The sequence below is a fragment of the Heliconius melpomene genome, chromosome 16 (genome assembly GCF_056956725.1).
Source record: "Heliconius melpomene rosina isolate 202511_hmr_F chromosome 16, ASM5695672v1, whole genome shotgun sequence".
Taxonomy (NCBI): Eukaryota; Metazoa; Arthropoda; class Insecta; order Lepidoptera; family Nymphalidae; genus Heliconius; species Heliconius melpomene.
The window spans coordinates 8,973,367-8,999,136 of record NC_140404.1 but is presented as its reverse complement, the minus strand read 5'-3'; the positions used below and the strand labels follow the sequence as shown (position 1 = coordinate 8,999,136).

Sequence of the window (25,770 nt, the reverse complement as noted above, 5' to 3'; positions counted from 1 at the left end):
TAATAAAAATTAATTGATTATCAGAACTGTGTATCTCAGGCCATCGCACAGGCGACCGGACAAGCAAGGGTCGCGCCTTTTCCTGATTCCTAATAGCTGATATGGAAGAAAATGCGGAAAACAACGAAAGTGAAATCTGCCCTACCTTAAGGCTTGCTGTTTTATGTATGTCAGCTTTAGCTCAATTAATGAGATGTTTTGTAACCATTATTATAAAGCTTATTATTTTTTTTCATTCTATTAAAATTTAATTTTTTATTACTTTTGTATGTTTCGAAAAAGGTATAATTATATATTTATTATTAAACCAGGAGAAGTAGGTTTCCCTTTTTTATTTTATGTAGGTATATATTTTTTTTGCTTATTAATCAATAAGCAAATATTATGTAAATTACTAAGTAGGCCTCATCCTAATTTCTACGATGACTTGACTTCTTCAACGCAATTTTTAAACAAATATTTTCGTACTAGATGTATTACGGCATATTTACATCATTTCAAAATTGTAATGTTTTCTTTTTTTTTAATTTACGCTGTATCCCGCACATAGCACAGTAGGCACAGGGAACCTGGGAACCTTGTATTAAGGACATAGTGTTATACATATAGCATTAATACACTTCCAGTTAACATGGTTGATAGTGTTTTAGATGGATATCTCCCACTCTACATACGAAGTACAGCCTTTTGGGCGAGTCAGTCAAGTTCGCCATAGTGTTCGCCATACTGAAATCTTTTCAAATAAAATACTATATAAAAAGTTTAAGAACAACTCCAATCATTCAAAACTTGTTGAAAATTTACATTATGTTCAAATATCTCCACGATATTATGACTGAACTGTCGCCATTAAGAATCCTAATCTCTCCCAATTAATCTAACACTAGTTGTTAGATATTTTGCTACAAGTTATCTTTATTGCAGCATATTTACAATATCATTTATTAAGGTCTATGGGAATGCCGATTTCCAATGCCATTCATCTCTCAGTATGACGCCCCAGGAGTATCTAAAACCGTCGAACTCATAAACAAAATGCAGGTGTTTCCTTCCTGAGGCGTTTAAAATTTATGTTCTAGTGCTGGTACAACGCTGTAATTTTTATTATATAAAATCGATATCGCTTGTTACCGTCTAACGGTAACGATATCTCGATTATGTCGATTTCTTGGATCGATATGGAACTAGGAAGTGGAGAGGTCGTCAATCAATTTTATCTCGATATAGCTTGTGATTTTGTTATAGCTTTAGGGAAATATTGAAAATAGTGCCTTTGTGGAATATATTTCTTAGATATCATTTTATTAAAATTAACAAATTTACAGTATTGATAGGGTGATTGTTTTCCTATTATGTGTCGACTAAGGTTGTATTCATAGTTATTAATTGAGTTTAAATACTAAATAATACGATAGGATTTTTCTAGTTTCTAGTGGGTTTAATTACAAATAATTATTCAAATTTTCAAAAAATAAGAATTGTTGTTATTTTTCTGTTTAGCTAAGATAAAGGTTTTGCCACTAGTTTAGTTTCATGCAATAAATTGAAGTTTACCGGCAGGCAGAGAATAGATTATACAATAGCTATATTCTTTTTGCCCCACCGGTTTATATGGAATAACGCGTTATACTTACGTAGATTATATTTATACAATTATACACATATAAACAATAACCTAAATATTAAACTATTTAAGAATAAATGAATTAGATGTTTAGTAATATTTCTTTAATAACGTTATTTTAAACACTTGGCAAACACACGAATTTTATAGTTATTGTCTAAATTAAGCAAAAAGAAACGCAATTTATCAACCTATATACAATAATCCTAAAAAAACCTATAAAATTTATCTAGGTTTTACAAAATCTGCCTTTCCAATACTAAGTTATATAACAGAGACTAAAACTACAGGTACTAAAAACAAATGTTTTCACAGTTAACATTAGAAGTGCCCGTTGCATATGTGTGCATAGAACTGCATTCGTGCATGCACCCACCGAGTCCCACACACACTACCACGGTCCGCTACCCCCCTATATAAACCTAACATTGGCTATCCTTGAACTTCATTTCACCATCATCCAAGTAAGAAAATACACCCTTAGGCCCACGAGGAATTATATTGGATTTTTGTGTTTGTGTAAAATGTTGTGATTTTAGCAGAAGTAGTGTTTTTTTAGTGTCGCTATTTTAAAACGTCATAATGACTAAACAAATGGTAAGTTCATCAACATGAAATATTACTGTAACTGAATATATTAAAAAGAAAGTGGGGAACGGAGTGTTAGGTTCCCTCTGCCTACCCTACTATTGAAAAGATCTTGAATACCCGACCGATATTGAAAAGATCTACACAGAAATTTTGATCGCAAATGAACAGACGCTTTTATTTTTAAAACATTCATTTATATTTAACCCATCAATTATTTTAATTCGCTATTTAGTCTATCTAAGACCTATATTTTTTCATTAAGTAGAAACCTGCCAAAATCTAGATTAATTTTTAATTAAAATTATGTCTTAATAAACATAGATTCGTGACATAAGTAAGCTATTATAATTAACAAAATATTTGCGTACGATATTTAATACGACAACTCATTCTAAGTCACGTTAAGAATATGGTTAGTATGTTAATAATGTATTAAATATTCAATTACTTTCTATTACTTTTATGTAATATTACAGATTGATTCGGAGAGAATTATTTACAGTGACATAATTATAGAGAGATTATTTATATTCGTCAGGCGAGTTCATTAATTGCATTAGTAGCCTACCTTGTGATGGTATGAAATTTTGTTTTAAATAAATCTTATCTTATGAATAAAATCAAAGATAAATCAACTGATTTAGCGTGAAACTTCACGCTGTATCCCGCACACAGCAGAGTAAGCAGAGTCCGTTCTCCACTAATTCCATTCCCCACTTTTCGCCGATTTTTTTGAGACGTTGTGGCGGAACTAAACGCCGGGCTTTTTGGCCTGGTGCCAAAAACAACAAATGAAAATATTAAGAAATCATAATTCATTTCTTCGCGTGGGGATTGAATCCACAAACGTCGCGACTGTAACACAGTACATATACTAGTGCCGCTCCGCCACGATGGCCTCTTTTCTTACCCCGTTATACCCAAAATTTTAATTGCACTACATGGTATAAGGTTAATGAAGGTAGCATCATTATTATATAGTGGATAAAGATATAGATATAGAAACGTTTTTTGAATTGTATTTAAATTGAAAAGATGGGAGGATGAAATAAAAACCACTATGGGTTCGTTATGGCTTTTATCTTAGAACCTTTCTGTAGAACCGTCAAGGACAGAAAAAAATGGGAAAAATTAGAAAAGGCACTTGTTAAAATAGGGCTAACTAACTAATATAGTAAATTAATTTGGATAAAAATAAAGGTGTTTATTTTAATTATTTATTAAAATTTCATTATATACTCGTACAAAAGAAGAAAATATTTTAATGATCGTTTCGTTTTCTATACGTTTTATATCTACAAAAAAACTCGAGATCGAAAGTTCTCACAGTTTTAAGACTGTATACATATATTCAAGCGGAACTAAATATTGATTGCAATATTCGTTTTTGCTAAGTCGTAAATTATAAACGTTTATTCTTCTAGTGTTCAATTCATTAACAATAAATACCATATAAAATTTATATTTATTTGTTTTGGATTTAGATAGGATTTAGTTCATAGAATAATAATTTATAATGCTCAATTTTTTAATGATAAAATTAAATACTTAGGTTATCGTGGCGTAGTGGACTAATGTGAGAATGATTGTTGTAACTTCAATTCTCACTCTGGGCAATGATCGGACCATATAAAAATAAAATATTTATTATTTAGAAGTAAGCGCATGTTTTTTTTAACGTCACCTGTATCTTCTATATAACAGGGTAAGCACAGGGAACCTGAGAACCTATTGTTAAGTCAGTCCGTTCCCGTACACATATAGATTGCTCACTTCCCGCCGCGTCGTTGGGATTGTGTATTCAATGGCGGAATTCAACGCCGTGTTTTGCCTCGTAGAACGAGGAAATGTAAATATAAAATATTTCATTCCCCCGATGGGGAATCGAACCCATAACTGTCGCGTTTACGGTCGGACGCTAGACAACCTCAATTTCTTTAAATTAGAGGGGGAAATATTTGTACAATGGACGGATGTTAACATTAGCTGTTTGTCTATCTATATAATTATAATTTGTGTTTTCCTTGTAATGCTTACTTTTTATTTCACTATAAATTATTATATTATTAAATGCTAAAAGCATTTCAGTTCTTAAAAATATAAAAATATCGATTTAAGTATTTAATCTTTAATGTCTAAAAACTGATTATTTTTTACGCAAAGTATGCTCGTACTTTTAATGAAATCTTAGAATAGGTACTTTAAGCAAAAAACATACTGTGTATTCTTATATTTGTTAAGTAATAAGTTAAGTAAGGCAAGAGATTTAGCATTAATAATGCCTTACTTGACTATTTTTCTTTTCCTGAAGTTCAAATGAACCTGTTTTTTGGTAAAGGTTTACGTTGGGACACAGGTCTAACATATAGAGGCCTCTTAAAGATGATGATGACGATCAAATGATGTTATGAACTGTACATAAGAATAATAATTTATTTCAAAAAAATAAATGTTTACATACCTAAGTCTCCGCTTGAGTGGGAATCGAACCTCAATCATGTGCCAAGTCAAATAATTACTAAACAACTGTACAAAGATAGTGGTGATTGAAAATTACAATTTTAGTCGGCTAATACTGCTTAGCGTATTATTTGGCATTTATGTTTGCATTCCGCAAAGATTTTGTATGAATCTCTAACCAGATATTAATACAATAAATAAATAAGAAATGAAAAACGTAATATTTTAATTTATACTACAATGGTTGCTGTGACTAGTTTCTAATTTACTAATTATGTTGATTAATTTATATAATAAGAAATAATATATCCTAAGTAGAAATCTAGATAGAGACGGCTTTCGAAAATAAAAATTATATAAAAACATTATTTTAGATACGTTATTTCATTTAGAAAAATATAATGTTTTATAAAAAAAATGCTTATATTTCTTGCATCATTTAGTATTTATAAAACCGGCAGCTAACCTAAATATATTAATATCAATTCATAAGGTTCTCTTTGACTACCGAGCTAAATTAGACGCGGTAGGATGAAAAATGGAAAACATGAATTACCTCTATACCAACATTTTTATGTCACATTTAAATTATTAATATAGTCATTTACTCTATAGTAAATAATACTACACTAAGCTATTTCTCTATAGACGAATGGCCATAAAAAGTTTTTTTTCTGTTTTACGATTTGTTCCTAGCCAGAAAGGACGAAGTGCTACGATCCCAGCCATACCACTCTCTCATATATCTTTTTTGTCATTGTTTTACGACTAAGGCCAGTCGTGGCGCAGGGGCACAATCTGTATAACCGACTGGTTGTGGGTTCGATCTTCACTCGAGATGATATATTTAAATTTATATTTCCATTTCTTCTCTCTGGTATCGAAGTACAACGCGGCGTCGAGTTCTGCCCGTCAGTGTATTCAGAATTTGACAGAAAGTGGGGAACGAAGTGTCTTAACACTCGGTTACCTCTGTCTACCCTGCTGCGTGCGGGATATAGCGTGATTACATTGAAAACGTGTTTCATGGTTTATTAGAATTCATCACATTCACTAAAAATAATTTCATAAATATTCGTCCAGCTCTAGCGAACGAAGCCGCAGGAAGTCAGCTAGTTGAAATTTAAAAAAAATTAAGATATTATTTATCACCATAAAAATTACGTTTGTACCGTCTTAGTTGCTCTATTTTCTATTTAGGTAACTCGAGTGTAAATATATAAAACTGGTTTATTATGTTGAAAACAAGATGTCAATAAATATTTGAACTTTGTGTCTTGAGTAGAAAAATAATGCAATAACTTTCTCTATGTTATATGACCATATTATATAAGACTTAAACCAGATTAACTATAAATTTGCGTCCCACTTAAGTACAAAAACCAGAAATCTTATTAGTTTGTGTTATACTGTAAAGTGTCCCTTTCTTCAGCTTCATCGCCTACCCTGTAGGTAGAGGGAACCTAGTGTTACAACACTCTGTTCCCTACATTCTGTCAATTTTTGAGGCATTACCTGTTGAGAGGAACTCGACGCCGCGCTTTGCCTTGTTTCCATAGTGAAGATATGAAAATATTATTTAAATATTTTTCATTTCTCTGAGTGGGATTGAACCCACTATCGTTTTCATGTAATAGAATCTACATCTATTATCCTCGAACATATTTGAGAAATTGGTGTTTTTCTAACTATAAAAGTTTTTTAGTATAAATATTTATATGATGATTTCATTGGTTTTAGATGCTATAAATCGATGCTATAAGTCGAAGTTTATATTGAAATCGATGTGAAAAGTATGCTAATAGGCATACTAAGAGATCCTTCATGATATTTAATGTTATTAACATATTCGAACCGTTGCGTTGTAGGCTTTCTATGGAATACTTACAAATTACAATAAATTATTTGCGAATGCCATTACAATAATAATATAAATTAAATAAATACCAACAATATATTTTTTTTGTTTTCAGTTAGTAGTTTATATTGGATAGTATAATAAAAGAAAATCTGTTTGTAACAAATTAGCTAAAACTCTTACGTAGTAGTATTTGTATGAAAAATCATATAAAATATATATTATTATTAATATTATATATGTCTATTGAATAAACAGCATATATGAAACAACGCAAGCCCCAACTCGTTAATAAACACTTTCCCCGCATCCTTGTCGTGACTCCTAAAGGGCAGAGAAATTGCATTGAAGATTCAGTTGTCGCGATGACCTCTGCCTTTAGCCTTTGTTGAATAGTGATCTGTCAAGTATAGCTTCTTAGATGAGAAATTATTGTCGTTTTAAATTGAATCACCTGTAAGTTTCGTTGTATTTGACAGTTATTTTTTTATATATTGTTGGCTTAGAGTGTAATAGCTAACAGCCTATCAAATAAATTAATTATCAGAAGAGAAAAATGTCTTTAAAAAATTATAAGTATAAAGTATCATCAGAAAAAATTTTACAATTTCTAAAATAAAGGTATTTTTTTACACTTTGGAATGGTACAAAAATGTACATAACGAAAAAACAAAACAAACTGATTTAGCGAGATTAACTTCTGAGCCGACGACATCTCTTTTTATTTGGTGGAGAGAATTTGTCGTCGGTCACTCTGTTTTCCCACTTTATATACATTAAAAACATGGCGTATTCAGTAAGGGAAGTCACTCACCAATTTGGGGAAATTTTCGAATCAATGAATATTATAGTTATAAAAATGTCCGCCTATTTGATATCTGTAACGACAATGACATGAGAGTGTCGTTTACTAAAGTTAATATTTCTAATTACTTATTGTATTTCAATATTTAATATACAAATACAATTAAATAAAGTGAAAGTTAATTCCTACCTACCTACATGCCTTTAAATTCCCACGGTGTCTAGACTCGTCGATTATAACTATTTATAGGCCGCACCGTCCGTTTTAGTCATGCTATCCTCTTAGGTTAAGGTTGCCTTTTGCCCTTCGCCCTTTCTAGATATACTGTAACTAATGTTGTTAAAGGAAACCGACAACGCCGTGTAGCATCCCATATAAATATACTGCCAGATAAATATATTAGAAATTGATTTAATCATTTAAATTTTACGCTGCTAACATAATATGGTATGGTGAAATGTAATGGATTATAGAGATTCATATTGTATTCTGCATACAGCGTGGTAGGCAGAGGGAACTTAAGACACTCCGTTTCCCACTTTCCGTCGAGTAGCGGAGCTCTACGCCGTGCTTTTGCCTTGGTGCCAGAGCGAAGCAATGAAAATATTAATAAATAATAATTAATTCCCTCAAGTGGGGATCGAACCCACAACCGTCGCGTTACAGTCACACCCTTGTGCCGCTGCACTACGATCACCTTATGTATTATAGATGTTGATAAAATTATAATAATATTTATTGTATTAATTTAAGTTTCAAAACTCAACAACCTCTCCAAAATTGGACGGAAAGCTATTAACGGGGTGGCTTAATTCTATATTGCCTCTGTCTACCCTGCTATATGGAAAATACACCGCGAGAAACTATAAAAAATAAACATAAATAAAATAAAAACTTAGCCATTTTCAATGTCAATGTTACCTGGCAAATAAAAACTTTTCTAAAGAGTTTTTAAATTGCAATACTTCTCAATCAATAGTAGTTTGCTGCTAATATATTTGCTTAGTTATTATGTTATTAAAATAAAAAAGTTACTTAAGATTTTACATTACTAATATTAAGATTCTTTTGATATTAATAAAATTTTACGTTGTTTCAGATACGGATATTAGTCGCCATTTTTATCATCAAAATAGCTGGCTGTCAAGATGGTTTTAGTAATGAAGATTTCCTCCGATTGCAGCAGTATTCCATTAACGATGGAGCAACTGAAACAAACCATGGTCCCTCAATGAGTTCAGTAAATGCTCAATACCATTTGGCTGACAACAATAATGGTGATTATATTCGAAGCAGAAGTAAAAAAGTTTATCGTATTAAAAATCCATTTCAACACCAGCAAGAAGATGACAAAATATCTCAAGAAAATTATGTTCCACTTGATAGTAGCACAGGAGCAAGTAATCAGTATGCAGCAATGCAATATTCTTTACCTCCTGAAGATTTTTTGCAAAAAATTAAATCTGAAAACCCATATTACCAGCAGCAACAACTATCGACCCAAATGACTGCGTTACCTTACACAGCTACTCCACAACCGCAGTATCAATACTCAACTGTACCAGCTTCTAATTATGATCAACAGTTGAATCAAATATCAACGACAGAACCAAAATCATATACTCCAACCTACCAAAGTAATTCGAATCCATATCAGTATAATCCCTATATGTACAATGTTGAAGCAACACAAAGTACACCGATTCCTCCTTACTTAACTTCGCCTATACCAAATCCTCAATATACAGGTACACCTGTTAATACATACGTTTCAAGCTCTTCTCCGATATATCTTTCTAGTCCACAAAATTTCCAGCAATATGTTTCCTCTCCAATCCCAAACAGTCAGTCTGGAAACGTTGAATATAATAACAGAATAAATACTATAGGAAATAACTATGAAAGATCCAACGACTTCAGTAAATCAATGCAAATAGATCATTATGACAACTCGGCAAGTGGAATAAGATATCCATTGCATATTCAAAACCAATATCAAACAGATTTTATTTCATCAACTATGTCACCTAATACATCTATATATCCTGAACATTTGCTTAACCATTGGCAAACTCCCGTAAGTGCTGCTCTAAATGCGTTGCCAAAATCTGAAATGTACGCCCAAAAGAATTATCAAATTTTTAAATATAACAACAATCAGCAAAGTAATCACCAAGATACAATTACAGATGTGTCTAACAGTGACACACATCGAAATGGAAATATCCCTGCTGCCAATAATTTATATTTTAACTACGTGCAACCAGATTACCAAGTATATACCAACGTAAGAAATCAAGGTAGAGATTTAGAACAAGACGCGAGTCAACCTGATGTTTATTCTAATGGTGATTATGGATGGAAATTGTCAGAAAAGAAGTCTTCACTTGAACCGGAAATATCAACAAAGAACAATTATTTTAAATATCAAATTCATAGCCTACAACCTGAGACTGGAGCAATTAGCCAAGTAAATTTCCAGATGGACTCTAGCAAGAGATATGGTTATGACCAAAATATAAAACCAGTAACAGAAAAATTAGAGCCAGAGGAATTTGTGAAAGCTGCTGCAAAGGCGCATGAAAATTATAAACATCAATTAGAAGCTAATAAATATTTTTCAACGAATTATAATAGTAATTCATTTTATAATAATGACATTGATAAACAACAGAATAAACAATACAGTGATATAACTGAGGCAGTTACGGCTAACCCTCTTATATACAGTCAAAGAGAAATTTTAGATAATAGGCAAAAACTGCCATTTGACCATGAGAAGGCACTAAAAAATATAGTACCAATAGACGTTTCTAACGTCTTACAAAGTTCTGAATCGTCAAGTAAACTGTCTTCTGATGTTGATTCAAGTAATAAATATAGTAATTATGCATACTATAAGGAACTTGCTGAGCAAGCACATGCTCAAAAACAATTTTTAAGGCATGCCATGGATCCCTATTACAAAGATAAAAATACATTATATTCAACTAAATCAAAACCTGAAGATTTATCAGATAAAATTAAACAATTTGAGCATAGTTTCCTGAAAAATCAAGCGCCATTATATAGTCAAGGCTCTGAATCAGGAGACAAGCGTTTTGTTGACGATTTATCTCAGTCTTTCAATTATGCCGGCCAATTAGCGAACAATCCCTATGAAAATATTCAGTCACCAGCAAATACGCATCAACAAGGGATGACACGTTCACAAAATTCTGATATAGCAAACTTATTAAAATTCAATGACATACCTTACCGTCTAACTCAGAGTCACAATTCTGAACTACAGCGAAACCGAAATATTAATTACGAACAAAGTAATATTCCAACACCCTTACCTCCTCGTGTGAATCAAAATGTACAGAACCACAATATTGATATAGCAGCGGAGATACTTAATAAATTAATGACTCATAAACAACTTGGTCCAAGCGTCAATCGACCTGAAATTGATTCAGCGTCTAGTAGCTTATTACCAACAATTAATGGCTTTAAAGTAGCTAATCCTTTTAATGTTGATCTTAAATTAGTAGAAGATATGTTGAAGGGTAAACCAGCGGTTGACGACAGTCGGATGACTTCGTTACGAAGTGAAATACATAAGCCTTCGTCAATGAAATTTGACGTCTCACAGTTACAACAACTTTTTCAATTAAAAAACGACAATAATGGTGTGGCTCTAAATAGCGGACTTTATAATCCATTTACAAATTCCTTTTATGACATCTATAATGGTGGGCGCTTTCCTTATCAAGGAGTAAAATATTCACGAAGTGAAGAAGAACCGGAAAACATTCCCATTGCAGATTCATCAAATAATCATCCCATTGGGGCAGTTGTAGAAGAAGATGAGGGAAATACAGATTTATCAGATATAGCAGAAACAAACGAAGAATTGAATTTAAGCGACGATAGATACAAAAATATTTATAATTCGAGTCATAGGTCGATAAATGACAGACATAAACAACCAAGTATTACATACAGTAATAGGTACTCTTATAAGAGAAAATATCCTAAATCAGAATACGATGAACCTTATCCATTGCTGAAGCCTCCACCTCTTCACAATTCACGCCATAGAGCAGTCCACAAAGGAGATAAAATAGTACACAGACGTCGTGTAATTAAGCCTAAAATGTTGCGATTTTACAAGACTGAACCTTTATTTGAAGCTGGTGCTTCTTTAAATGACGGCATGGGTCCAATTAAGCGATCTCTTTCTGTTACAGAAGAAGAAATAGATAACAAAGATGAGAAATCTGTTTAAAATTTTAACGTTATGGGTGAATCTGTACAAAATTAGTATACTCAAAATTTAATATTTAGATACTAATAGCATTTGTTTTGCTCGCTCCTTGTGTATTTTGAATAATTGTTAAATAACGTTAAGTTAAAGATATGAAAAACATTGCTTTTTATGAAAGCGCAGCTTTAATAATTTTATTTTAAATTATATTTGTTATGTATAATAATTTAATTACTCTTAATAAAATTCTTTTTAAGTATTACGATTACTGCAAAAAGAGCACATTGAAAAACATTTCTGTTAGCAACCATACCATAGACGTAATTAACCTATAAAATATAAAATTTTCAATTTTTGTTGGTTACTAATTTTCTTTTTGGCTAGGTACATAAATAAGTATAGTGTATATTAAAATTTTTATGAATATCGCATTTATCAGAATTGTTTGTTTTGTAAATAATAACGTAGTGTTAAGATCATTATGTATTAATTTAATATCATGTAAATATTTTTTTATTGTGATAAGCTAATATATTACTTGTTGTTTTGTTGTTTTTTTAATGTTTATATAATTACATATATAAAAACATTTCAATTGTGTTGTTTCATTCATTTATTTTCAATAAATAAATAGAAGTAAGTATTTTCTTATTACCTTCATAAATGAAATGTGATTTAAAATTAATGTTGTAAAAGTATTTTTTGTATGCATTATCAGCTTGTAGTTAATTGGTCCTGTCGGGTTTGATGACCAGATGAAGAATTATTGCACGTTTTTCATGATCTGGTATTTAATAGGGATAATATATTTATAGAAAAGAACTGACGGAAAAGCAAAGACTGATTTTTTAAAAATAATCTTCTTTTACAAGCTGTGAACTCACTTAAATTAAACAATTACGCGAAGACATAAATCAATTTCCCCAATTTAGATTTCACTGGCGTTTATACAATTATAAAAATATACCCTCGGGTTGAATCAGATAGAAATATAGTACATAAAATATAATAAAATAATTAGATATTAAAATATAAATAATTAGGTATTTGATAGGGGAGTTTAAGTATGGAATACATATTAAAGTAATAAATAAGTACATTGATTTTGTTTATTTCCACACTGTATCCCGCAATATCGATGTCATACAGCGTGACATTGACAATAACCAAATATATAATTATTTATACCATTTAAATAAAATATTAAATTAAAATTATTTATTTAATTTTTTTTATTGCAAAAATGTAACACAAATTCGGAGCTTTTAAAGTTTATAAAAGCTTAGTAAAATCTAAAATCTAACATATTACCTATATGACAACGAAACTATTAGACAAAATAATTGAATAGGATTTTGTTTGTAATATAATTTCATTAGAACATTTTCACTAATTATTTGAACATTTCTAATTCAATTCAATTAAGTGTCAAGGAACACAGAAGATATGGCGAGAAGACGAATGCGTGTGCGCATGTCTCGCTTTCTAAACGCATCACCCTGCCCAGAGCATTGTCCACTAAAAAAATTCGCAAAATATTTAATAGTATAAAGATATATACGTAGCGTGATATGAATGATAACAATTGACTACTGCCTAATTGGCTACATTTGATCTTATCTTAAAACTAGCGACCCTCTTGCGGCTTCGCCCGCTTTAACTACTGGATTATTCATGTAATGTATGTTTGCAAAGCACTTAAGATAATGTGAAAATTAATTAAACCCTAATGCAACCCGCATTTTCGTAGTTTCAATAACAATTTTCCAATTGTTTTACACAGCAAGGATTTTTTAGTAGGTACCGTAATTTTAAATCTGTGCTACTAATCTTTTCAAGTACTTATTAAAATATATTTAAATTACTATTTTTAGATAGTTAAATGATCATTTTTAAACGGAAGAAATTATAAACAAAAACCTACCTACTAATAACTACTACAAAAAATGTGAAACCAAATATATCGCGCTTAAATAATACATTCAACTCCAATTATCCAATACGTGCAGACGCATCTAACTAAATCTTCGTTGCTATAGAGGCAGCCGGGTTTTTTTTTCGAGCTTGTGGTTAATGCTGAAGGGGGTAATCTGTCCCTGATGAAAAGCAAGCACGACGTGGCTGACTGTGAGGAAAATTGAATAGAATGCATGGGCCGGGAATCGAACCCGGGCCGCCCGCGTGGCAGGCGAGCATTCTACCACTGAACCACCGATGCGTGTAAGGCAGGCGGGCACGGCGGACGCATGGCGAGCCGTTTCGCAGCAAGGATTTTTTTGATATTGTAACAACTTCTAAAGTACTTATTAAAATGAAAAACAGTAAAAGACAGTTTTGGTCTACATTAAATAGCCAACGTAACTAATGTACTTATTTATATGCTGAGAGTAAGGGATAAGTGAAACTTGAGTAACATACAGCTGATGTGTCAACGGCGGGATGTGTCAACAATTAAATGCGTTTTTCTGTAAAACTATTGGCAATTTCGAAATATTGTAAAAAGCAAATTTTATCTTCGTTTAACGTAGAAAATTAATAAAGTATTTTAAAGGATAAGGATTAATACCATTATAGAAAAATATCCCTCACAATAAAAAATATATTGAAATTATTATTTTTAGACAGAAAAATGATCACTACGCGTTATTCTTAAAAGATACGAATATGCCGTCGCGGACTTTTTTGTAGATCTTATTAAAAGGAACAATACTCCACTACATTATTTTCATGTAGTACTTACCATTAAAGCAGCGCATGCGCGAAAGTGTCTCAACGGGTAGGACTTTATACACATTTATCGTATTTATGTTAATTTACATAAGAATGTATAAATAATAAACTATATATAAACCTTCTATGAAAAATACTCGACCTAATGGTGAAAACCGCATCAAAATCCGTTGGGTGGTTTAGAAGAAGAAGAGTTAGAAACAACAGACAGACACGAAAAGCGACTTTGTTTTATAAGATATAGGATAGGATAGGACATAGCAGTAAGTAAGTAGTGTACCTACTTACTAATTTACACTATAAAGAATATTGGACAGTGGCTCCTTTTAGCTTTTTCAGTTTTTTTTGTCACAAGAGAAAATAAAATTTCTCAGTTATTTTAGCTTTGTAATGTTTTTTTGTATATACACATCGAATCTTCTTCAAATATATGTTCTTTTAAATTTTTATGTTATAAATCAACAATCAAAAAAATTAAGAACGTAATTAATTATTGAAATTTACAAAAATAATTAATAAATTCAAAAGTTAAGAACAATATAGAAATTACTATATAAGAACTACGATACATATGATAAAATTTTTAAAACAGAATAAAAATATCGAGATGGCAAACAATTTCTAAGCGACTAGGCATTTAAATTATGAATATAATTTACATAAATACGAGCTTTTCTCAATGTGTCACTTGTTAGGCAACCAAATAACATTAGAGATGCGCCTATACTTTTTAGTAGGACATATATTAAGTAATCGGCAGTGGAATTAATTCAGATGAATAATATATCCGTTAGAAAAGGAAAGGTGTATCTTAAACCAGTTTTTTCTTGATATCGGTGTCGCTCTACACTGTATAAACGAAGCAGCTATATAAATATGACAGAAATCACCAAAATACACACATACAAGCTCAGCTTGTTAAAGAACAGACAGCTTTACTTGAGTGGCCAGCGGTTAGCTAGACACCATGGCTACACTTGTAAGTAACATACGATGAAAGATATTAATGGTTACTACAGAACTTAAAACAAAATTAAAATTTCTTGTTTATTTTGTTTACAGACAAAATTGACTACGTTAGCCATCCTACTAAGTAGCAGCTATGCCGGGATATTACATGGACACAGTCATCATGAGGAATTAGGTCATGGTTTATCTGGTTCCTCACTTGGTAGCCTGTCCCCACCTAGTATATCATCAAGTTTTTCTCCGAGCTCTTTCCCTGCAGGATCGCTTCCATCTGCTAAATTTTCTAACGACGGATTTATTGGTGGCGGATTTTCTAGCGGTAGTGCTAATGTCGGTCTAGGTCCCTCTGGTCTGGCAGACGTATCTTTTGGTTCAAGTGGTCTATCTGGAAATGGATTCAGTGGGGCACTTGTTGCACCACCGGTTAGTGCTAGCGCGGCGCTACCTGGAGTGGGCTTCTCAGGACCTAGTGCTAGTTTCTCAGCACCTGGAGGAGCTGCTCTATCAGGACCATCAAGTGTTCTAGCAGGGTCTGGTGGAGCTTTATCTGGTCCAGGATTTGCTTTACAAGGTCCCAGTGTAGGTTTCGGTGGATTAGGACTTGCTGGAGGAGAGGGTCTTCCTCCAGGACCTAAAGCACCAGTTATCACGGAAATTCATGGACTTGCAAATAATAACGGAGCTCCTACACAGTATCGCGTACGTGACGAGACATACCAGGTCGTCCGTGAAGTTACACACAGAGTGCCCCAGCCTGTACCCGTACCAGTTCCTCAGACCGTTCAAATTCCTGTACCACAACCCTATCCCGTTCAAGTTCCAGTGGTAAGAAAAATACCTGTGCCTGTAGTTAAGATCCAACATGTGAAAATTGACAAACCAGTGCCTTATCCAGTGGAGAAAATAGTCAAAGTGCCAGTTGAAAAGGTTGTTCAAGTGGCAGTAGACCATCCCGTGCCAGTTGAAAAAATCGTTAAAGTTCCAGTTGTAAAAATAGTCAAAATTCCTGTTCATGTCGTCAAATCTTACCCAGTACCTGTTGTGAAGACTGTTCACCACAAGGCTCATAGCCACTCCAGCCATGATCACGGGCATAGCCATGGTCATGGCTGGAGTGGCTCCAGCCACGGGCATGGTTGGTCCCAATGGTAAAGCGAATCAAAATATTTATACTATTTCATTCCCAATGCAACCTAGTTTGGTTTTGTAAATATATTTCATGTCGATAGCTCATCTAGAGGCTGCAAAGTAGGGTGATAACTAAGTCATTAATTTAGGTAAACGAATTGTATATAAGAAATTTATTGTTCGTTTTGTAAATACCTAGTAATATAAGTTTCATTTCTTAATAAAATAATAATCCAAAGATATATTAGTGTTATTTAAAACCTTTAACATTTAAGCCAATAATTTCAAAGAGTGTGTATAGTAAAAAGAAATATAAACGTAAACTGCACTTCATTTAGTTTAAATAAAAATATATATATTTTTTTTAATATATTTTTCTTGTTTATGATAAACAAAACTGACAATATAAACATAAATAGAGAATTCTTTCCATATCGTAAGTAATAAAAGAAAGTTGACCTCGAACGTTAATCATCTTTATTAAAACAGTCAATATAACCGTTAACAGAATTAGTATTTTTATTTTTTTATCTAGCTAATATATTATCAGATTTAAGTTTTTTAATATTCGATTTGGGTATTTTTTGTAATATGCAATCATTCCAGTTATTTTACAAAGAATATTATAAATCCTTACCTAAATCAATAACATTACATTTAAGGCTGTCTCTGCACAAATAAAATAGATGATTCATTGACATCAACACATATTACTGTCAGTCAATTGATCATTAAATGAATAATCATGTAGTTCAAGCGGGCGAAGCCGCTGGCAGGCCGCTAGTATAGTTAATATTTATTCGTGAGTTATGTGTGTAGTATCATGTGTCCTCACAAATATTATTATTTTTTTTAATGTAATTTACAATTAGAAATATTATGCCATATGTACAAAACACTCTACCTATTTCTTTGTGCGCAAAGAAATAGGTACAGATAGAGAGAAAATACTATCGAGACACTCCGTTCTCTATTTCCTGAGTTAGAGACTAGGCCAATTGATTAGTGTTCAATTGTCACGTTCGGAACGCCATAATAAAAACACAGAACATCATAGAAATTCTTGTCAGAACGAGGTAGTGAAAATAATTTATGATAAATAAAAATAAAAATATAGATATTTTTGAATGATTTGTTTCCCGAGCGAAGATAGAACTCACAAGTTTTTTACATGGGGTTATAAAAAAGTTTATATTATCTAATTATTCAAGATTTCAATCTTAAACTGAATAAGTCTAATTTAAAAGGACATAAAAGTCGCCGATGTATTGTATTTTTAACTGACTTCTGTAAGAAAAGGAGGTTATTTTAATACAAGATGATGTATACGAAAATTGTGTGTACTTTAGCCTCCTTCTACTACTTTTAATCACCTATGTCTGTGAACACTTTTTGTTGCGAAACAAAAATACAATACAAAAGTACAATATAAATACTGAAAAATTTTATATAAACGAGAACTCTTATCCTTATAAAATTTAAATAGATGAAGATAATAAATTCTGACGCCAATATCACCGGTGGTATTAGCGTTACCAGATTTTGTCTCAAGTAAAAGTGGGATTTTTATCTTTAGAAATGCTAGTAACTTATTAAAAAAATCTAGTAATTAAATAATAAATTTAAAAATTGTAAATTTTAAGGTTACAAAAAGAGAGGTCTGTCTTTCTGTCGCTTGGAGCATCAAAATCAAATTGAGCTAAAAATGGGAAAGTCTCGCCAAAATAGGGATGTCTGGCAACGGCAAAATAGGGATGTCTGGGAATCATCACAGTGTATAATTTATATTTTCTAATGCTAGAATTTCTACTCTAAAATTAAAGGATAATAGAGAAGTTTCTACTTTTAACTTTCACTTTTATTGTATTTTCGAAAAAAATCAATTTAAAGTATGTAAATAATATTTCACTAAAATAAGAATTTCCTATTGAGTAATATTAAGCAAACTATGATATAAAAATTATATCATAGCAAGAAAGTTTTTAATGATTTATATTTATTTACATACATGCATGTGCACGAGGTCATTTTATTCCAAATTAAACTTCTAATTTACATGGGCAAGTGAATGTGAAGAAATATTTAAAAATGTAATACAGATATTTATTATGCAATTATATGAAAAATATCGTAGTTGACGTTTTTTATATTATTAATTACAGATTGACAAAAAAGATAACAATAATACTTTTATACATTACAACTAAAAAACTTCCATAATTTCTAGTGTATTTCTCAGATATGTTATGCCAAGATGTTAAAAGCATTAGAAAATATTTAAAAAAAAAATCTTATCGCCAAGTTGTTCAAACACGGCCGAACCGTAATACAAAGAGTGAAAATTGAGATCAAATCTGCAATAACTCGGAACTGGTTAATCACGCCCGTTCTTTCGAAATAATATCTTAGGCCGATGTCTAAAACATAATATATTTACCTTATAATTATATAAGAGCAGTGACACAGAACGGCACCGGAAGTAGAAAAAAATCGGTCAGAAGATTCTTTATTACTCATTTACATATTAAATCCCATGAACCAGGTGAAAATGAAAACGCAACGAGTTTACATAAAAACCATAAGTTTAATCTAATTTCAAGTTACGTCATATGAAAGATGTTTTTTTTTCTTTCAGGTTGTTTTATATGGGTCATGATAATTTTACATTGTGACTATAGAATAATAACGTAAAAGCTTATAATTATAGAATTATAAATATTACATTTTTTAAAAGTTTTTTTGCTTTAAGGTGGGTACCCAGTGTAACCTAGAGCCTAGTTTTCCCGATAGAAAGTGTTCCCGCCGAACGATCAAGATATTGTGTGGCGGAACTCAACGCTGCGTTTTGCACTCTATACTAGCGAGAAGAAATGAAAACACTAAATATTTAATTCTCTCGAGTGGGAATCGAACCCACATCCATCGGGCTTACAATCGCACGCTTGTGCCTGCTACACAACAAGCTATTACATACATAACTAATTAAATTAGTAATAAATTCCCAACACGAATTTTGCACCTGCACTTAAGAAAGTATATATTTAATGATATAAACTGGTCACACTTTATTACACTTTTATTATTTTTTTAAAATACAAAACAAAAAATAATTACATTCAAATATTTTTGAACAAATTAGAAAATCATTGGCGAATATTTTCATATGTTCCTTATTATATAAATATTTATTGATTTTATATTAGTGATTTATTTAAAGTGCTAAAAATTCTGGTGATATTTCTCTTAAGACGACATCCGTCCAAATAATTTATTCGTGTGTGTATCAAACGAGTGACGTCTTGGGCCATGTGTGTATAAATATGTGCGTCTGGTGTGTTGTCGAACCAGAAACCTCCGAAACTCGGAACACAGAACAACAAATTATTTTAGTTGGCTTTGAGCGTTTAGCTAATAGCCATGGCCTTTATAGTAAGTTGATGATATTCCATCACTTTTATAGTAAAATATGCAATATAAAATTAAAAGATTTAATATTAACTTAAATCTATTATTGTTTCAGATTAGGGCAGTATTTTTGTCAGCCCTTGCTTATAATGCTGCTGCAGGTATATTGGCTAGTAACAGTCACGGTCATGATTCTTATGTTAACTCAGCGCTGAGTGCGCCATCTGCGTCGTACGGTCCACCTTCATCACTATATGGGCCTCCAGGTCTCTCAGGGTCCTCATCATTAGATCTAAGTGGAGGTTCGTCCTTGGGCAGTGGATCCGTTATTGGTAACACATTACTTGGAGATAGCTCTGGTAGCTTAAGTGGAGCGCTTGGTGGCGCTCTTATTGGCAGTTCGGCACCAGGCTTGTCACTTGGAGATTCGGGTCTTGCTGGCGCAGCTTTAGGTGGATCTGGGTTCGGTGGAAGCTTGATTGGTGATGCTGGAATAGGAAGTGCTGGGCTTGGAGATAGTGGGCTCGCGGGTGGATCACTTGGAGGAGCTGGATTAGATGACCCAGGACTAGATGGGCCTGGACTCAGTGGTCCCGGATTAGGTGGACCTGGACTCAGTGGTCCCGGATTTGGTGGACCTGGACTCGGTGGCCCAGGATTAGATGGTCCTGGACTCATTGGTCCAGGGCTAGGTGGACCTGGACTTAGCGGTCCAGGGTTGAGTGGACCTGGACTCAGTGGCCCAGGGCTAGGTGGACCGGGACTTAGTGGTCCAGGGTTAGGTGGAGCTGGACTCGGAGGCGTTGACGTCATAAACGGAGTTAGCGTCATTCCAGGTGCTTCTATCACCTTAGCTGGACCTCCCAAAGTAATTGGAACATCTGTTACCGTCGGCCGCCCAGTCGCCCAAGCATCAAGATACGAACTTCAATCAGTTGTGCAGAATGTAATCCGCCGCATACCTATTGAGGTAATTCGCCATGTTCAGGTAGCGGTACCTCAAGCAGTACCTGTACCAGTGCGTCAGGAGGTCAAAGTACCAGTTCCACAGCCATACCCCGTCCACGTCGATGTTGTAAAGAAGGTCCCTTACCCTGTGTACAAAACTGAGCACGTCGAAGTTGAAAGGCCTGTCCCTGTCGAAGTTGTTAAGCATGTGCCTGTTGAAGTAATCAAGAAAGTGCATGTGCCTGTAGACAGACCTGTGGAAGTAATTAAGAAAGTTCACGTGCCAGTCGAGAAAACTGTCGAGGTTCCCGTGGCTGTATGGAAACCATATCCAATTCATATCATCAAACACGTTACTCATTACAAGAAAAAGAATTGCTGCTGGTAAATTAGTCTTTAACTCATGATCGTGCCAAATAGTCAATATAATTGTAAATAATTTAGTCATTAGTTGTATATAGTTTATGTAAAAAATAGTTAAAATAAAATTATTACCTCTTTATATGTATTTCATTTGTATATAAAAAAACATCTTTATAAATTAAAACGGAAAAATTACATAATAATTCTTCGTTCTTTTTCTTCACTTTTCATTCGTTCTTCTTCACTTAAATAGATACTATATTCATATTTCTTAACTTGGAAAAAGCTTAACACTAAAATAAACATTATATTAATATGTGCCCAAAAGTTTCTAGAATTTAAATTGCTTACAAATTATGTTAAATTTCTTTTCGATAATGTTATATAATATAACATCTGGGTTAAATATAAGGAATTTAGTTTAAAAATTTCTAAAGCAAGTGGCACACAGGCTTCTAAGATTATTGAAAGCTCTTACGTAATACCGGAGAGAAAATTATGTATATTAATTTAGTGGCCTACTCATCAAATATCTAAAAAAAATTACGTGAAAAGTTTTTTACAAAATATTAATTATTTAGCACATAGTAGGCTAGGGTAGAAAACTAGTGTTAAGACACTCCGTCCCTCCGAAGAAATAAAAATATTTAACATTTCATTTCCTCAAATGATTTTTTATAAGTTGGCTTTCATTTTTAGTATTTACCGATTCCCTATAGATCAAAAGTAACTTTGACTATAAACATTATCGTTATGTATAAGCCCGTACCTACAAAAAATAATGAAAATTCCTCCGTAGTTTAAACATAGGATTAGATTTTTATCCGTATGTATTATTATTTATATTGTTTGAAAAAATCACTTTTTCATTTTTGGCAAGAGTTCTTTTGTAGCGAAGTGAAAACTGTGCTTTCATTGATAGTGATAAAGATAAAACACTCTGTATATTATATTTTTTATAGTAGTAATAGGTTCACGTTTGTATCCTGCACGTATTGTAGGGTAGGGAACCTTAGAGCCTCGACTAGGTGAGACACTTCCTTTCCCACTTTTCCACTGAATTCCACTGAATTTTTCCCACTGGAAAAAAAAAACTCGACTGTGTAAAACTAAAAAGGAATAAACAAAAACAAATTATTATACATTAGAATTAACAGTCGGAACTCGTACAACACGCAAAGTCTCCAGAAATCGACGGAACACAGGGGATGGAAACGTCTTGATGAGAACGAAGTATCTTAACATTAGGATCTCAGGTTCCTTCTGCCTACCCTGTTATGAGCAGGATACATCATGAAGATAAAAATAATATCGTGAGGATTTGACCCCACTGCCTGTCACAGACCTGATTGCCGAACAGTAGATTATAACTGGTACTATCTGATGTACCTACTAAATACAGACTAACAGATTAACTAAATACCAGATATAAATTTAAAAATAAGCAAGAACGGTTGTTGATACAATTTTAAATCGTTATATATCCAACATAGTTTGACGACTGTTATTTATTTTGGCAATCTACTTCTGGATGTCACTTTTTTATTATTGTCGCGTCTTTAACAATGTCCGAGATTAAAACGAATCGATTGTGAATCATCAAATCGATTAAAACGATTGTCAATCGATTTCATCAAAACCGGTCACTTCGTTTAATGTCTACCAACGCCACATAGAAACAAATACATAAGTAGGCTGATAAACACATTGCTATTCTTTGCGTTGCGCAGTAAGGTAAATTATGAACACACGGGTCAAAGTAGTAAAAATAAAATTTTTCGTTTCGTTTTTTTAATAGTTTGTCAACCTTAGCCCAGTCAGTATTGCAGTGACGGTGACAAAAAAACTTTTTGATGGAATGATATAAATTTAAAGTTATTTAAGACCGAAATATCAATTGCTTATGGGTTTTTTTTCGTCGTTTTTTATTTAAACGTGGTAAGTTATAGCTAAAATTCATTGGGACAAAACTTGTAGATCAAAATTGTCTTCATACTTTTACATCTAATAATCTTTTTCTGAAACACTAGATTATCTTTGCTTACCTTCTGTAAGATTTAATGATAACAATTAAAGAGGCATCAGCTAGCTTATCTAAATATCAGGTGTGAATTTAAGTTGCACTTAACTCCAGCTGTTGGCTGCTGTTTGGACAGTGACACAATTAAAACAATAATATAAATGTATCTTCAAGTTGTTTTAATTACTTTATACAACTAATTACTCAATAAGAAATAAATGACGTAATCTATATATATAAAATCGAAAGGTCACTCACTCATCACGAAATCTCAGAAACTACAAGTGCTAGGAATCTCAAATTTTGCATAGGAGTTACTTATAGGACGTAGGTGCTCGCTAAGACGGGAATTTGTAATATTCGACTTCTAAGGGGTTGTTTTTGGGGTTGAAAGTTTGTATGAAACTTCGTTACTAATGACATTTGTCTTTGTCATTCGTTACTAAATGCTAGGAGTCTCAAATTTTGCATAGACGTCACTAGGACGTAGTCATGGAGACAGAAATTATTAATAACATAGTTCACGCGGGTGTAACCGCGAGCGGGCCGCTAGTTATGTATAAATAATATTTATTAATTAGAAAGAGTTATTTTTCGATAATTTAAAAACTCCTTCCGTAAATTGTGAAAATCAAAATTGAATATGCTAATATAAAATTTTGAACGAAAAAGTTTTAATTTGCATATACGGTCAGTGCTAGTTCATTCATAAGCTAACTATGTCATATCACAATTCAAAATTAATTGGTTATATATATACTAGTTGTGGAAGATTCGTTTGGTATATAAAATTGGAGATATTCTTTAATTATCGACAGACGTTCATCGGCGCGGAACAGGGGTGCTCACTACTACAATGGACCTTTCTGTATGTATAAACAACAATCCAAACTATTTTATAATATTATTTTTAATAGATATGTATATAGCTTAAATAATTATTGTCCTGATGGCAAGAAAAAAATTAAACATAATCATTTATTTACAGATATTCTTAATAGCGGTGCTCTTAGCATTATCAGAAATTCAAGCAAAAGTATTGAAATCGGGTCCAGAAGCAATTAAGGAATCATCGAACTCTTCAGCAGTTTCGTCACAAAACACGCAAAAACGATATGTAACGAGGGAAATTATTTTATATCTTACACCTAGCCAAATAGAAGCCGTGAAAGCGGGAAAGGGCTTAGTGAGTCCTCAGTTTTTACCTAAAGTTTCGGAGCAACAGCAGCTACGGGATCAATTGAGTTTTCGTGAACATGATGAACTTATTCGTCAACAGTTTGAGAATATAAAGGCCGCAAGGATAGCTTCGTCTGAGAAATCTCAATACTTTAATGTGGAATCTGGTTCACAATTACTTCCTCTTATTGAGAATGATTCCATTTTTAATAAAAATAAACAAAATAACCAAGAACTTGTTAGTGTTTGGAGTCAAAATCTGCCCAAATTTGAAGAAAAACAAATCTTTCAATATCTTTATCCCAACCAGAAGGAAATAAAACAAGGTGAAAATCAAGAAAAAGGACAACATATAGACGGGTGGTTTCCAATAACTTCAGTTGCAGAAAAAAAAGCTGAAGATGAACGTTTAATAAACGAACGACTTCAAAAACAATGGAAATCTTTGTTAGATCAAAATAAAATTCAATTGAAGGCTTTATCTGCTCTATCACCAAAAGAGAATTCTGATGAACAAGCATATCAAGTTCCAAACGAAAAACCTTTGTTACAATTACAGTATGCTCCAAGACACAATGACCAGAAAAACGCTATTGAAATCGAAAAACTTATACGACAACGTCATCGTCAGGAGTTAGAAAAGCAAAGTGCACTTGCACAAGCAGAAACCATAGCAAACTCACCACCAATATTAGTTCATCACGAGGTTAAGATTACTAAGCATCGCCCAGTTCCCGTGGTCAAACAAGTGAAAATAGAAGTGCCAACTCCTGTATTTGTTCCTGTTCCCGAACCATATGAAGTGAAAGTTCCCCATCCTTATCCTGTACCTTTAAAAGTCATCAAACCAATCCCTGTACCAGTTATACAAAAAGAAAAGGAATTAGAAAATTCAGCGCCTGTTGAAATAGAAAAACGTATTCCAGCATCCCTTGCCAAACAGTTTTTTGTAAATGTAGATCGACCATATCTTGTTCATAGTATTGTTCCATTAGAAATTAATAAAGCAGTACCTATTGAGATATCAGTAGATAAAGCTGAAAAATCTTCAATCTTGCAGCAGATATGGAATTCCTAAATTATCCAATTTTATAAGATACGAGTATTTTTAATTATATTTCAACTATTATCATAGACTGCTATTCTTAGTTTTGTTATATTATTGTAATAAAAAATTTCACTTAATTTACTGCTTTATTTAACTAGCCTAACCTATTAATATTTTTTTATATATTATATTAAAAGCACTCAGCATACATTCGGTATATATATCATATAATGTGACTATAAATTTAAATTATTAATAAATATATTTAAATGCCTCATTATAAGAAATAGCAATTTTTTGAATTCGAGGACTTGCACTTCTTTTTGTAAAATAGTTCCACGCTGCATACCGCATATAGCATTGTAGGGGGTGTTGAGTTCCCCCACTCAA

General features: G+C 32.4%; 4 protein-coding genes across 4 annotated transcripts; all 4 read left to right on the top strand.

Moving 5' to 3' along the window:
• Positions 1–2,071: 2,071 nt before the first annotated feature.
• Positions 2,072–12,185, top strand: LOC146530964 (uncharacterized). Its single transcript, XM_085199243.1, has 2 exons — positions 2,072–2,221; positions 8,438–12,185. Exons 1-2 carry the CDS (start codon positions 2,207–2,209, stop codon positions 11,609–11,611), a joined length of 3,189 nt encoding a protein of 1,062 aa, XP_085055369.1. The 5' UTR covers positions 2,072–2,206; the 3' UTR covers positions 11,612–12,185.
• A 3,028-nt stretch (positions 12,186–15,213) lies between these two features.
• On the top strand, positions 15,214–16,657 carry LOC146530963 (uncharacterized). The gene is made up of 2 exons (XM_085199300.1): positions 15,214–15,299; positions 15,383–16,657. The coding sequence occupies exons 1-2, from the start codon at positions 15,288–15,290 to the stop codon at positions 16,439–16,441; spliced, it is 1,071 nt and encodes a 356-aa protein (XP_085055426.1). The 5' UTR covers positions 15,214–15,287; the 3' UTR covers positions 16,442–16,657.
• Positions 16,658–19,771: 3,114 nt separating this feature from the next.
• Positions 19,772–21,270, top strand: LOC146530962 (uncharacterized). The gene is made up of 2 exons (XM_085199242.1): positions 19,772–19,846; positions 19,938–21,270. The coding sequence occupies exons 1-2, from the start codon at positions 19,835–19,837 to the stop codon at positions 21,156–21,158; spliced, it is 1,233 nt and encodes a 410-aa protein (XP_085055368.1). The 5' UTR covers positions 19,772–19,834; the 3' UTR covers positions 21,159–21,270.
• Positions 21,271–24,009: 2,739 nt separating this feature from the next.
• LOC146530961 (uncharacterized) lies at positions 24,010–25,410 on the top strand. The gene is made up of 2 exons (XM_085199531.1): positions 24,010–24,021; positions 24,142–25,410. Exons 1-2 carry the CDS (start codon positions 24,010–24,012, stop codon positions 25,408–25,410), a joined length of 1,281 nt encoding a protein of 426 aa, XP_085055657.1.
• The last annotated feature ends 360 nt before the right edge of the window (positions 25,411–25,770 follow it).